We start from the raw sequence: 15,759 nt of genomic DNA on the forward strand, positions 1-15,759 counted from the left end.
ATACTGTCATGTTTCTTTATGGTCAGAGCTTTCTGAGCAGACATGCCAGCACCCAGGGTCAAAGGATGAAAGAATGGCATACACACCCTGGAAGTTAAATTGAGATACCTCAAGAGAGAAAGATTGACAGATTTATCACCCTGCCATAAGAAACCTCATGTCTTCTGTCAGCACAAAGTAAACACAGGTGTAAAACCTTCACGGGACTGGGGTCTATGGGGTAAAATCCCCCAGCCTTGTGGTGAAAGTTATGTTGTTTGTGGCTTGGAACACCCTGAGTCTGCTTAATCAGATTTCTAGTCTTATTCTTTTTCTATTATTTCTGAAAAATAAAACATGTTGATAAAGGCAGTGGTATTTGCTGGAAAATGTTATTGAAGATAAAAATTAAGCATTTTTAATAGAATTGCATAAAATTTTAGCTAGACTCCCCCCATCCTCTGCGCAGGATTAGAATTTGATTGCAAGGGCAGAAATGGGCACCAGTGGAGTGGAAAATTATTTCTCCCACTTACATGAAATGGCTAAGGTCATGGGGGATGAGATGCAGGTTTTGCCAATTTCACATCTCTAATCTTGGCAGAGAGCCTTGTGTTAGCTAGTTTTAAAACACTTGAGTAGAGGTAAATCATAGGAGTAGTTTGTCCTAAGACATAGTTTGTATTTGTGTGGTTTCTGGGACCATGCACCCATCCCCAAACCTCATAGATGCAATGTAATGATGAAGTCAAAATAAAATAACCTGTAATCTAACCATATTTAACACATCCATCGCAAAGTAATGTCAAGATAGAAGAATAATGTTCTGCGTGGAGGCTAGAATAGGAGGCATTTCTTACAGTACCTCCATCATTTCAGGGAGACTGGCAGACTGGAGTTTTCTGAGCTGCTTGGTAATTACTTGTTTACACTTAAGAAGCCAGAGCTGGTCTGGAGTTACTGAAGGTCGAGGTCAAAGTCATACCTCAAATAGTTTGCTTTTTGTATAACCCAATTCTCTCTCATTTATACTTACATGTGTGATGGATGTAACATATAAATTAACCATTAGTTATTAGCTGTGGCTAGTCACTTTTCCAGTAATGTCAAACTTGCTGCCTTCAGGTACTGCTCCTTCAGTTTAGTTGCAAAGCACACATCTCATGGCAAAGTTCAAATAGTTGAGTTAAAACAAACTGCCTGTGTAACTGGAGTGAGTTCAAGGCACTGCAAACTTCTGATTATTTTTATTCTCTTTCGTCTTTTTAGCCTGATCAGTAGTCACTGATGCACATTCATAAGAATGCAGTTTTTTAATAATTGCTTTTGCACAGAATGCAAGATTTTAGTTTGCCCTAGTTGATATTTTATAAAATATAATTTAATAAGTTCCGAAGGTGGAATAGTCCAAAATATTTTGCTCTCTAAAAAAATGGCCATATATGCACTCTGATACTAGTTTATTCTAACAGCACTAGGACTGAAGCAGGAATATAGGAACGTGCATTGAGTGAATGGTCTGCAATTTCCTGTACCAGGGGGAGGGAGGAGTAGCCACCTGGGATAAAGGCTTGTGGTCCATGGAGGCTCTTGCTTTACTCTTTTGACTCTCAGACCCCAGAGCTTGATGGCGATATGGCTTAAAGTCATCATCTGTTTTAATTAACTCCAAACCTGTACTTACCAGACATGCCTTTTTCCTGAATTTTGCATCTAGAAAGATTTTGGATCTTGAAAAAATTATGAGGCCAGTCAATATGCCTTTGTAAATTAATCAGCACTGTTTGTTTGAGGAGTCACTGGAATTCTGTGCCTTGTAAGATTTGTTAACACAGATCAATCGGTCTCAAAATCTGCTTAATTAATCGCAAAATCTGCTCAAAACCTCTTCATAGGGTGGAGCCCTAAGTTCGTAAGGGTCACTGATGGACCCCAGAGCTGTTCAGATTTCTCAGAAGTGTACACCCTCTTAAATCAAAGTCTTTGATCTGAAACTTCAAACATAGGAGAGATTTGAGAGCATGGATTAGGTGATAGTACAGTGACACACAGAGACATGGTTTACTTCCATAATCTGGAAATAAAAGCAACCTTTAAAGGAAAGTACCACCACAATTGTGCAGAGTTGGAAGAAGAAAGAAACAATCAATAGTATCCTTGCTGATATCCCAAAGAACCCTTTTAACTTGGGGTTGGTTTTTCTGTGTGTGTGTTTTGCTATTATTATGAGGAGAGAGGTATTTCCCCCCTGTATTGCATAGTATTTAACAAATATTAAGCTTATGCTAAAAGATGAAAAAGTGGCTGGTGGATGGGCAGAGGAGTAAAAGGGATAAAATGATGCATGACACTGAATACAGTGAAGCTAGAAATCCACAGAGCTAAAATAAATGAAAAAGGTGCATTAGGGAAGAGTAATTAGAGGGACAGAGAAGATGGAAATGGAGGGGAGCCTGAGCGGTCAATATAAGCAATGTTGTCTAAGTCAGGGTCATGCTCCTAACGCTGAGATCCCTGAGCCAGAGCATGAGCTCAGCTAGGCCCTCTTCTAGAGCCTGGGTGCCCAGCACTGAGCAAGACAGTGATGGCCCTTGCTCTCATGGAGTGTATTATTTAGAGAGGAAGGAGACAAGGAGAGAGGTATATAAAAAAGTAAACCATGAAAATACCAGATTCACACAAACAGAATATACCAGAGAAAGGTATATGAAACATTTTATCAGAGTGATAAGGATTATCTGATGGCAATAAATGGAGAGGTCAAGGAACATAACGTGGAGGGGATGGCAGAGGTTGCTATTTAAGATTGCTGGTTAGGAAATTTCCAGGGAGGACCTCTGTGGTGAGACCTGAAATACAAAAAGAGAGCCAGCCATGAGAAGATCTCAAAGACAAGTTTCCCAAGTTCAGGCGGCAAGCAGGGCAGAGGCCTAAGTGTGGGAATGAGTTTGGCAGGCTTAAAAAACTGAGCAGAGGCCAGCATGATGGGAACAGAAGGCAGAAGGGCATCAGTGAGGACAGAGGGGGGGTTGGCAGGAGGCAGGGCAGCCAGTCATCGTGTGCCAAGGTATGGAGTTTAGGTTTTATTCTAAGCAAGCTTGGAAAACTTGGGAGTTTTAAGAAGAGAAGTAACAATGAAGCTATACATAAGCAAAATTCTGCTTATTTTTTGGAGTTTATAACATACTAACTCAAACAACCACCATTTGGGTCTTCAAAAGTCAGTGCAGAATCTTATCCAAATGGAGACTAAATATCCTTAGATGTTATTTTAAGACAAAGACGAATATGGACATTTCTAAAGCAATTTCTAGTTTTCCAAAAACCACATTTACAAAATGAATCTCTCTGAAGCCATTTTGCTCAACTGTAAAATGGGGATAATGGTACCTACTTCAGAGTTGATGAACCTCAAAGGGCATAATGTTTCCCAGGTAACAGTGCAGAGTAACAATGAGCAAGACTATGTTGCTGCCACAATAATGAGTCAAAGAAGATAAATCACTTTGACTTTTCCCCCTTCCTTACTAAAATGACTTCCTGTATGAAGTGATAAATGGCAGAAGTGTCTGGAGACAAAGGGACCCTTTTCTAAATCAAGTGCACATTGCCTAAGGGGCAGGGGTAAAAGAAAGGATGGGTGATTGTGAGCAGTAAGTTTCTTCCCTTCCGAGCTCTCTCTGCATCTTAGCCTTCTTAAAAGAATTCTGCTTGTCTTACATAGAATATGAAAATATGAACATTATTGATATTGGGGAAACATACTGATAACTTTAGAAATCATGTAATTATTTGATATTCTTAAGTTCTATATAATAGTAGATTACCAGAAAAATACTATAAAATATATGCAAATTGATATATTTCATTGTAAACTTGGTTTGCAAAAGCAAAATAATTTCTAAAATTACACATTAAGATTTATTCATAAAATCTCCTTTCTTTTAACTGAATAATTAGCTCAGTAAATATTTTGATACAATGTTTTTTCCATTTAACCACAAATCTGAATTTAATATTGAACAGATTAATTGAGAAATGGGAAGCACTTGGAGGGGATCAAAGAGTTTCAAAGTTCTCTTCTTTCAGTTTCTAGTCGAAATACGCAAGGGGTTTTGTAAAATCCTTGCCCTTGAGATTCCAATTGGCTAACAAGGAGGAGAAATGAATTCCAGCAGACTTTAAATAGACCAGGGTTGCTAATGAAGAAGAGTTGAAAAATTTATGTTAACTTCAGCTTTCAAGCTCATGACTTATATGATTGTAACTTCTCAAAACCAATACTAGAAACTTGTAGTCTAAAGCTTATATAGTTCGTATCAAATCGTTCATAAGTGGGGGAGACAGAGAAGAACCCAATGGCAGGGAAAGTAAAGAAAAACATTAAAAAGAAAAGTAGGTTATCAGTATGTTAGAATGGCATGAAAACTAGGAGGCAAGTGAAAAAGAAAATATTTCAAAGGCTACACAAGGTACGGCTTTCCCACTTCCCCATTTTCATAGTATTATGCCTCTAACATTTTCTTACCACCTACCAAGATTCTCCTTTTTGAAATAGGTGATGGAGCCACTTTGGTGGGTATGGGAGGGAAGGGGACATAAACTGGAGGCTGATTGTGGTGACAGAAAGTTGATAGATTAGACACAGAGAGCTATTACGTTGTGGTATTTATTTTCACTTGTATATGAACTTGTGGCCTTGAGCTGTTTTTGGCTGATGTCAAGTTGACATCATCTGGCTGATGCCAGAATCAAGACACAAGAGTCAAGGCAGGTTCCTATTTCTGTATTTGCAATTCACCCACAAATCTTAGATTCTATTTGGCATATACACCTACTTCTCCCTACATGGATAAAATACAGAAGTGTGATGTTTGTGGGAATTTAGGGGATGGGAGCTGGGGAAGACCTGATCAGAAAAAGGACAACAACTCCATAGGAGGCCTGAGTGTAGGGACAGGTTTACTTTCAGGTGATGCATATTCTCAGTCTTAAGAGTTTCCACTTGAGAGAATTGTTCCCAACAAGTTCTCAATAAGTATTTGCTAATTGGTTAACATCACAGGTAAGAGCAAGCATTCTAGGAAAAAAAGAGAAAAGCTGCTGCTTCTTTTCTTTTTTTTTCCCTGTTGAAGGCTCTCTTTTTATATAATAGGTCCATTTAAAATAAAATTTTATCCTTCCAATCTTAGACTCACCAATTCCATCAGAATTGATCCTATCATGACTGAAGTTGGTAATGGAGTAGCAAAAATGTCTACCTGTGCATGATGGAGAAGAAAAACTCAATCTCTCAGCTTTTTAAATCAACCTAGAGACAAACACATACCGATTTAATCCGAATGAAATAAAATCCTTCATGGAACAGAACTCTAAATACGGCATAGCCCTTGGCAGCTTCCGACATGAGAAAGGAAGAGGGAAACAGACAGCTGGATGTCAAATTGAAGGCAACTATCCTAGCAAATCCTGGCATTTCTGCCAGCGCCAGGTGGTTTGCAGCTTGCTGCAGATGTGACTCTGTCGCCACCTGGGGGCATGAATCACGGAAGTCTCCTCGTCCCCACCATCTGTCAAAGAAAGGCTGGCAGTGCTTCTGGTGCCTGAGCGAGGCTGCGGGCATCTTTTCCTGCCTCTACTGCTTCTACTGTTCAACACCTTTTGATCTAGAAGGCGTCTGGACTCAGCACGTCCTGTAGGTTCGACAGTGGTTAGGATGCTAATAAACGTGGAGATGGGGAAAGTAGACAAGCCAGCAGCACTACGTAGTGGTAACAGATACCTTTATTGTCCCTTAGGACACTGTGTTGCCCATTTGCCTTGTAATATCCATAATCACAGGCTACTTCCTGAAGACGGATGCCTTCAGTAAACAAGCACAAAGGAGAGCTCCAGCACACAATTCCCCAGATGATTAGCAGTCCCCTCTTAGGGATATCGCGGGGTAGGAACACAGGTTCCCATGACTTGCAGGAGACTTGCTGTGAATCAGAAAGCAGCACGTGGTAGGGAAAGAAAGGTAACTCAGCCACAGAATTCAAGCATGTGGATGCCTTCCTTCTCCTATATAAATCTCACCATGGCCAAGAGAACGCTACAGCTATTTTACTGGCTCTTTGAGGCTCATCTTGGTATATTTTACCTGCTTAAAAATAGTTTCTGTTGGTGGAGAGAGGGAAGACACCAGTCTCTTTCTAGGTCCAAGTCTAGCTTAGGCCATCCCCCCTCCAGGACAAGGCAGTCCTAGGTGAGAGCTCCCCACGCCTGGAGGCAAGACAAGCCTCTCATCTGGGCTATCCAAGCCATTAGAAAGGATCCTCATCTTCTGCGTCCCCCTCCTGGAAGAAGGAAGTTCCCAGGCCTAATCTGAAAAGGGAACCATGTGAAACCAGAGCACCCCAGAAACGGGACTGCTGACTGGAGATGGGCTGCAGATTTCTTTTTTTTTTTTTTTTTTTTTAAGATTTTATTTATTTATTTGAGAGAGAGAATGAGATAGAGAGAGCATGAGAGAGGTCAGAGGGAGAAGCAGACTCCCCGCCGAGCAGGGAGCCCGATGCGGGACTCGATCCCGGGACTCCAGGATCATGACCCGAGCCGAAGGCAGTCGCCCAACCAACTGAGCCACCCAGGCGCCCCTGGCTGCAGATTTCTTATGTTAAAAAGAGTGGGACTTTATAGTTTACCTTTCCAGTGAGCATTTATTCTCTTGGTTGGACCAGCAGTCCACACACTTGGGTATTTTATTCCTACAGTTGCCCATCTATCACTAGGCACAATGGGTTCAACTCTTAGATTCAGAAATAGCTCTGACAAAGCTGCTTTATGCCAAGTCTGCATGCGTCAAATGACATAAATAGTCAAGCAACTGCATGGTGGTACTCATTGTGGACAGCTTCTGTACTCAGCTGGCTGAAGCCACAAAGATAAGGGCTGCTGCTGGCATCAGGAACGCTGAGCATGTATTTTCTGCTGGCAGATGTCCGGTGACTTGTGAGCAGGCAGATAGAAGAAACCTTTCCCCAACACACTGCCACTCAGAAGGAGCTAGCAAAGTGATGCAAGACTGATTAAAAGCCTGAAGAGGCTCTAACTGAGCAAAACATCAGCAAACTTAGCACGGCCCAGAACGGGCATACAGCAGAAGTATGCTGAACGGAGGTGGATCATACATGTTCACGGGGTCAGCTAGACCTTTGCCCATTGTCTTCTACAACACCCCAACAACAAAGAAGCCTTGGGTTACAGTGGAAAGGCAGGTGCTCCCGATTTGGACAACAGTTAACTGAAATCTCAACTACAGCATGCTGAGTGTGAACTCAGGACATGTTACTTCATCGTTCATGGCCTCAGTTTCCATATCTGTTGAATGAAGAAAAGGATATCAATATTCTGAGAGCTGTTGTGAGGATTACATTTAAAAGGACAATGCAAGTAAAATGCACAGGATGGTAGTGAGCGGACAGAAGCATGGTCAATAAGATGGAATTATTACTGGAGTGACACTTAAACAGAACACCCACAGGCATCCAAAAAAGCTAATGGCAGGAAGATACGTCTATGATGCTTCAGGTTGCATTCATGTTGTGCTGCCATTCAACCTTACAGGGATTTTAAATAATAGACATTGCACAGACAGGAAAACACTCTTAATTTCACTAGTATAATTCCAATAAAGTTTCAGTCAGGAAATACTGCAGTGCCTGAAAAAAAAAATGATAGGAAAGCTTAATGCAAAATCACAAATTTGTACAAGTTGTACAAAATACAACTTAAATGAACTTACATTAATTTTAGGACAGTATGCAGGTATGTAATTAAGTTCAGATGAGCTCTCTGCATTTCCTTGTTTCATTAGTATAATTTCACGAGTATTACAGAGAATGCCACTTCATCCCTGGGTAGTTGCCTCAAGACTCGGGCTGTTTTTCAGCTGTCTTAAGTTAAAGAAAAGAGCAGCCCCTGATTTCTTTTCTTCATTAATGAAATCATTAATAATTCTTAGTTTGTAACAGCTCTTCCCAAATGACTATCCTTACTGCATGTTAATATATTTACTGTTCAGGAAAAAAAAAGCTGTTAAAAGAGGTAAGCCACATAATGTAGGAAAAATAAGCTATTAAAGCAAAGGTTTATGAAGGCCAAGAAAATAGGAGAGCAGAGATCAATTCTGAATTGTTGGCCCTGTCAAGATTTTTAACGTCGCAAAGTGCCATCAATTCCTTTCTAATGAGTCTGACATTAAGATTATATGTTATAGTCAAGGACAGTGCCATCACGTTTGTCACAACATTAAGCAATGGTATTTTTTTTTGAGGGTCCCCAAATGTCCTCACTAAAAGAGTCTGTTACCCTGTATAAAACCCATCACTAAGGCAAATGCCTGGCAATCAGTTCCAAATAATGGTGGCGATTTCCTGGCAATCAGTTCCAAATAATGGTGGCGATTTCCGACAACAGCTTTCAAATCAACTTTGAAGCAAACTTTAGTCCTATTGTGTCAAAAAAGAAAATCAAAGTGCAGAACAGTATGTACAGTCTGCTACATTTCATGAAAACCCAAATTAACCCAAATTAAAGGCAGTTTCTGACCTGTTCTTACTTCGGTTTGATCACAAAGCTGAAGAGATTGAGGAAGAATGCTTCTCCTGGAATGTAAATTATTGAATAAAGAAACCATTCATTTTTTAATCAGTTGTGAAGGCCAGAATTTAAAGCATAATAATACAAACAGTATGCCCATAATCCCTTATTAGCTTTTCCAGTCTATGTAGCAAGCACATTTTGGTGAGTAGGACCGCTAAGAAATACATCAGGTACGGGTGAAAGGAAACACCACCACCTCTTCAGGGTTTTTGAAAAAGGGATTACTGTTATACCTGTGTTTTATTATAAATAACCAGGTTCTGTCATATTTTATCTTCTTGCCAGCAAATGAAGGACATTGTTTCATAAAGCTTCTAAAATGTACATGAATATTTAATTAAATCATATTTCCTTGAGAAAATAAAGTTCATTCGCATTTATAGCAGACAGTTGTGAGGAGTACATAATTGTCAGAAGACCAGGGTAGCCAGTACCGGTTGCTTGTGGAACAAAACTCCTCAATTTTTAAAACTTTTTTTAAAAAATAAACATACAATCGGAAGTGTTCATTTACTTTAAAAATTCTAAAGATGAAGAAAATTATTGTCTATATATTTAAGTCCTTGTATAAATTACAAAACTCAAGTTTATGTTACAGAGTCCCTTCCCCATAGGAAGCATAAAGCACTTTTGTGGTACCTTTCACCAGTAAATAGTTGTATCACATTGAATGTAACAAATAAAATAAAAGTCGATATTGCATCTTTAAGCCTCAAGAGAACATTCTTCTAAGCTGTCTCTCATGATGAATGAGTTTCAAAAGTCATTTGATTGCCACGATTTAACTCAATCTCAAATAAAGATATATAAAAGTAATACATAATTGACTTCAGTAGAAATCTGAAATATCAGTGAACTGCAGACTCTTCTTGCTTGAGGTCAACAAACACCCTTTGGAAGACAACCAAGAGTAGTTTAAGACCAGGATAACAAAATAAAATTATAACAATAATAATTATAATAATAAAAATAACAATAATAAAATAAAAATAACAACAACCAACAATGAGGTAAACTCCCCTTTAAAAAGGCAATATGTGTTGCCCGGACTGTCAGGAGAGAGTTCGATTGTACCTGACACCCAAATGTTTTTCCAACCAGAGTTCAGCCAGTTGCATGGTTGAGGCAAAAGTACTTGCCTTGGATCCTAAGCACATCTTATACTGCTTAGGATCCAAGTTAGGGTCACAATGAACTGCATGGAAAATATGCACCACTCCCACTTCTTGGCTTCTGAAAGGCCTTAAGCCAGACAGAATAACTTTATTGTAGAGATCTACATCTTCCAGTCCCCAGCCTTGTATTGAGGTATCAAATCCCCCTGCACCCAGAAGATCACTTTTATAAATACAGGTAATTCCATATCCATAGTCTCTCCAAAATCCAGTCTTCTTTGAGAAGACAAAGTCATCATCAGTGGGAGGATTTCCCCCATTGGTTACCTTTGGGTCATACTGGCTAAAGATGATGGGGTAGTACACCTGTTGTCCCTGAACTGTATTGTCTCTACACCGTTGGAGAAAGTCTCCTCTGAAGATCAAGTCAACATCACAAAATAGCAGCAAAGTATCATTGTCAAACTGGGAAGAAGCCACTTCAAGACCGAGACCTCTGGAGAACTCTCCCTTCATGGGGATCAAGGTAATTTCTGCTTTAGGGTAGTTGTTCTGATACTCTCTTATCAGCTCAATATGCTTGTTGGAATCTTGGCCAGAATCCCTACTGAAAAGGGTGATGACCAGCTTTACATTCTGCTTTGGAATAAGACAAGTTTTTTCAAAGTTGTCCATGAATCTCAAGAAAATGTCATACCTTCCAATGAGAGGAACAAGAATGTGTATTTTCTTTTCATTGTGCCCTCCCATTTCTTTGGCACCTTGAAAAGAAGATAGTATCTTTAAAGAATTAGATATAAAGGAGAATGACTGAGTGTCGCTGTTAATACTCTCCACAAGGCTGTTGACGTCTAGCTCTTCAGTTTCTCTGAAGAAAGGCTTGCTGAACAACTGCTGAAGATAAGCATGACGTCTCACTGGCACAGTCAGTTTCCTCCCCTTGTGTCTTTTATACAAGAGGAGTAAATCCAAAATGTATTCCACCCCATGCATGGGATCAACCCTGCGGTAGCCATACTGAATTTCCTTGAAGTCAATGAGCCGTCCCCTACTCTTGGCGTTTTCATTGATCATCTCCATCACCTGTAGCACGGTGTCATCCAGTGCTGTTCTCAGGATGCTGTTGATGTTCTGTCGAGGAGGCTGGTTCTCAGATGCTGAGTAAAGGAGTTTCCCCGTCAGGAACTCCCATTCTATCACTTCATCTCTCTCCCGAGGCTGGAAGTGGTTGAAAGAAGGCATTACTCCCAGCTGCTGGTCCTCTTTACTCACTTCGCTGTTACTGAGCTTGCTCATCAAAGCACTCTCCCGGTGGAGCTGGATGGTGCGGTAGCGAAGTTCAGAAATTTTGCGGCTGAGCATGTAATTATGAAGCCTGTATTGGTAGGCAGGCCTTTTGTTGGGGTGAAGTGTTATGGCTGCATGGATTTTGCTATTGTGAAGGTCTTGGATATAACCCTTCCGATTATGTTCATAATTTTCATGGAACAGTTGTTGCATCTGAAAAGCGAAAGAAATCAAGATGTTAGAATAAATTTAAAAAGAAAGCAATAAATGAAAACATTTAAATTATTTAATAGAAATTAGTTATATGGTATTTCCTAACAAAAGTCGACTTGTAAAATTTATATTTAAGCAAAATTAAAATTGTTTTTTTTTTAAAAAGATTTTGTTTCTTATTTGATAGAGAGAGAGAGTGCAAGTGAGCAGGAGCAGGCAGAGCAGCAGGCAGAGGGAGAGGGAGAAGCAGGCTCCCCACTGAGCAGAGAGCCTGACATAGGGCTGGATCCCAGGACTCCAAGATCATGACCTGAGCTGAAGGCAGATGCTTAACCGACTGAGCCACCCAGGCAACCCTGAAAATAGTTTCAAAATATCAGATTCATATGCTCAAATAATGCGAATTAACCTCCTGTTATATACAAACACTGCACACTAACCTCCAGTTATGCATTTTGAAGTAAAAAATCTTTGCCTCTCTATTCCTTTTGAAATTGACCCAAAATATCAATGAAAATAAGAATTGAATATACCCAAAACCCCATAAGGGATCATTGTGAAGGAGGGGCAGGGTGGATAGAGCATGGGTTTCCCAAAATAGAGGGTTCAGCCTGAGGAGTAAATCCCATGCCATGTTGCTTGGAATGGCAATAGCAGACCCGGAGAAGATGTAAGTTTTATTGAGCATTCTGATATAACATCTTTACAGAGTAAGTTCTTGTTAATGTAAGGTGTAACAGAAATTATACTGATCTACACTACTGATCTAAAGGATCATGTCCAAAATTAGACATGCTTGACATCCTTATGAGCCAGAAAGTTTGACTACTAGTCTAGAACAAGTTCACTACTTTAGGTAGAAACAAAATGAGGAAAAACGTAAAGTTATAAGATCACACTTCAAATTGCCAGCTGACTCTTCCTTCTCTGTCAGTAAAGAAACCTCCACCACACCTATTCAAGAGAAGTACCAATGGAGAAGGAAAAGGAAAAGGAGGCGGAGGAAGAAGAGAAGGAGAACTACCAGCAGCAGTAGCAACATGAGATATCTGTAGGTATACTGATGAATAAGAAGGAAAAGAATATTGCAAATTTAAGAATATATACCCAAAGCAAGTAAAAATGACAAATCAAATAAACAAAATACAATCTTCATAAAACAAGAACTCAAGGAGTAGATACATGAGCTTGAAGAGAAATAAAACCAAAGATGGTTACATTATAAGAACCAAGAAATAGACTTGTGGAAAACACAGGAGGAAGAGACTTGACAAAATTTAGCAAAATAATGGAAACATAAAAGAGAGGTTAAAAGTTTGAGATATAGAGGTGCCTGGGTGGCTCGTTCAGTTAAGCATCTGAATCTTGATTTCGGCTCAGGTCAGGATCTCAGTGTTGTGAGATCAAGCCCTGTGTTGGGCTTCCCACTCAGTGGGCAGTCTGCTTGAGATTCTCTCTCTCCTTCACCCTCTGCTCCCCCTGCCCTGCGCACGCTCTCTCTCTCTCAAAATAAGTAAATCTTTAAAAAAAGTTTGCAAATACAAATCTTTGTGTGTGTGTGTGTCTGTATATATATACACACACACATACACATATATAAATATATATATTTATATGCATTCAAAAGCTTGAATATATATTCAATACACATGGACATATATTAAAGAAGGTAAGATTACATATGTAAAATATATCTGAGGGCCATATTTCCCTTATAATAAAGGCAGATATACATCTATGGGCAATGCGGCCAAGAGAAAAAAGAGCAAAATAAATAAACAAAACCCAATTTGGCTGTAAGTAGGAAAAGAATGAATCTTGTCACATTTTCCATAGCAGCAACAATGCTGAAAAACAGTAGAATACAGCCAAGGAACATCCCAAGGAAGAAAATCAATGACTAATTATTTTATATTCAATGAAGCTAGAGCCTGGCTTTATCCCAACCAAGCCAGAGCTCACTTTTTACTGTAAAAAATAACTAGTTTCTAACATGTAAGAACTTATGGCAGAATAGTGGTGATAAATTCTCTGCCACTCCTCCCATCAAGAGATGGGGTCTATGCCCCTTTCTCTTTTTTTTTAATTATTACGTTATGTTAACCACCATAAATTATATCATTAGTTTTTGATGTAGTGTTCCATGATTCATTGTTTGAGTATAACACACAGTGCTCCACGCAGAACGTGCCCTCCTCAATACCCATCACCAGGCTAACCCATCCCCCCACCCCTCTCCCCTCTAGAACCCTCAGTTTGTTTTTCAGAGTCCACAGTCTCTCATGGTTCGTCTCCCCCTCCGATTTCCCCCCTTTCATTCTTCCCCTCCTGCTATCTTCTTCCTCTTCTTCTTCTTCTTCTTTTTTTTTTTTTTTAAACATATAATATATTATTTGTTTTAGAGGTACAGGTCTGTGATTCAACAGTCTTACACAATTCACAGAGCTCACCATAGCACATACCCTCCCCAATGTCTATCACCCAGCCACCCCATCCCTCCCACCCCCCACCACTCCAGCAACCCTCAGTTTGTTTCCTGAGATTAAGAATTCCTCATATCAGTGAGGTCATATGATACATGTCTTTCTCTGATTGACTTATTTTGCTCATATGCCCCTTTCTCTTGAATATGAGTGATTCTGTCACTACTTTAACTAAGAGACCACACTAGAAATGACACTGTGCCAGTTTCCAGATTGGCAGCTTCCACTTCTTGTCTTTGGAACACCCACTCTACAGAAGCCAGCTGGGAAGTAACAAGTCTGAGTTAGGTTTCCTTGTTTTGGGCCAGGATCTTCAGGAAAATGTGGTATAGCACAACCTTGTTCCAACCCCAGACTTAGTGAAGAAGTCATCAATATCTTTCTTTAGGACACTAAGTTCCTTTTTATTTCTAATTTGCTAAGAGTTTTATCATGAATGACATTTCAAGTTAATCAAAGGGTTTTTTTCCTGCATCCATTGAGAAGGTTATGTGATACTTTTTTTTTCCCCCGCTATGGTGAATTACTAATGTATTTCCAATATTAAACAACGATTGTATTCCCTGACTAAACCCATCATGATCCTGATATTATGTCCTCTTTATATATGGCTAGATTATATTTGCAAATGTTTGTTTAAAATATACTGTGAAAAAAATTCTTCTCAATTTGATATATAGGTTCAAATGCAATTCAATACAAATCCCACTCTTTATTAAAAAGAATATGTTGCTTTTGATATTAACAGGCTGATTCTAAAATTTATATAGAAATGAAAAGTCAAGGATATTCAAGACAATGTTAAAAAAAGATACACCACAGATTTAAAAAGTTATAGAAATTTAGATAGTATAATATTGATACAAGGATAAACAAATAAAACAAAGGACCAAAATAATCCACAAATAAACCTACACATGACTTATGACATCACTCGATTTATGACAAATAAGACATTGGGGAGTGGAGAAAGGGTGGATCTTTCCCATCAATAATGCAAGGTCAGTTGGTATTCATGTGGAAAAAAGTAAAAACTGACCCCCTACATTCCCCCTGCCAAATCTATCCCAGATGGATTGTTGATATAAATATAAAAGGTACAAAAATAAAATAAGCTTTCTAAAAGTTAACATAAAAAATATGTGCATGACTTTTGGTTAGGTACAGAATTCTTAAATATGACACAAGATACCAACCATAAAATCAGATTAATGAAATGGACTACATTAAAATTAGTAACTGTTCCTCAAAAACAACATTAAAAGATTATAAAAGGTAAACTACAGAGTGGGAGAAGATATTTTTACCAGATCTTACCAAAAAGGACTAATACCGAGAATATGTAATGAGCCTAGACAAATTAGTGAGGAAGAAGGACAAACCAGCTGAAAATGGGGGAAAAAAACAAAACAAAACAAAAAAACCTGAATGGGGATGTCACAAAAGAGAATATGCAAATGCCCAATAAACATACAAAAACATTCTGTAGGTCATTCCTCATCAGGGTGATGCAATTTAAAGTCATAATGTGATAATATTACAGACCTACAAGAATGCTAAAACTAAACAGACTGATAATACATTGCCAGAATTTGGAACTCTCACACATGGGTGATGAGGATGGAACTTGGTTCAACCACTGAGGAAAATTTATTGACTAAAATGACCATATACATTCCCTATAACTCAGTATTTCTACTCTTAGATATATACCCAATATAAATATATTCATACATATACCTAAAAATATATTTAAGAGTTTTCATAGCAGCATTATTCAAAATACACCCAACTGAAGGCAACCCAAATTTGTATCAAGAGTAGCATAGATAAATAAATGTCCTATATTCATAAAATGACAATACATCAGTTAAAATAAATGAAATATTACAACAATGTGGAGAAATCTCACAATGAAACAAGATGTATACAAAGGAATACATTTTGTTTGATTCTATTTACATGGAGTTCAGAAACAGGTAAAGCTAAGCTATGCTATTAGCTGTTAGAATAGTAATAAAAATTCGGTCGGGGGG

At 38.8% G+C, this 15,759-nt stretch overlaps 1 protein-coding gene across 1 annotated transcript in view; it reads right to left on the reverse strand.

Moving 5' to 3' along the window:
• Positions 1-8,647: 8,647 nt before the first annotated feature.
• Positions 8,648-15,759, reverse strand: part of CHSY3 (chondroitin sulfate synthase 3) — a 223,870-nt gene continuing 216,758 nt past the window's right edge. Inside the window, exon 3 of the mRNA XM_006727871.3 lies at positions 8,648-11,240. Within this exon, the coding sequence (XP_006727934.2) occupies positions 9,678-11,240 (1,563 nt within the window). The 3' untranslated portion in view covers positions 8,648-9,677. The remainder of the gene's footprint in view (positions 11,241-15,759) is intronic.

The sequence above is a fragment of the Leptonychotes weddellii genome, chromosome 7 (assembly GCF_054177405.1).
Source record: "Leptonychotes weddellii isolate Sample4059 chromosome 7, ASM5417740v2, whole genome shotgun sequence".
NCBI classification, from domain to species: domain Eukaryota; kingdom Metazoa; phylum Chordata; class Mammalia; order Carnivora; family Phocidae; genus Leptonychotes; species Leptonychotes weddellii.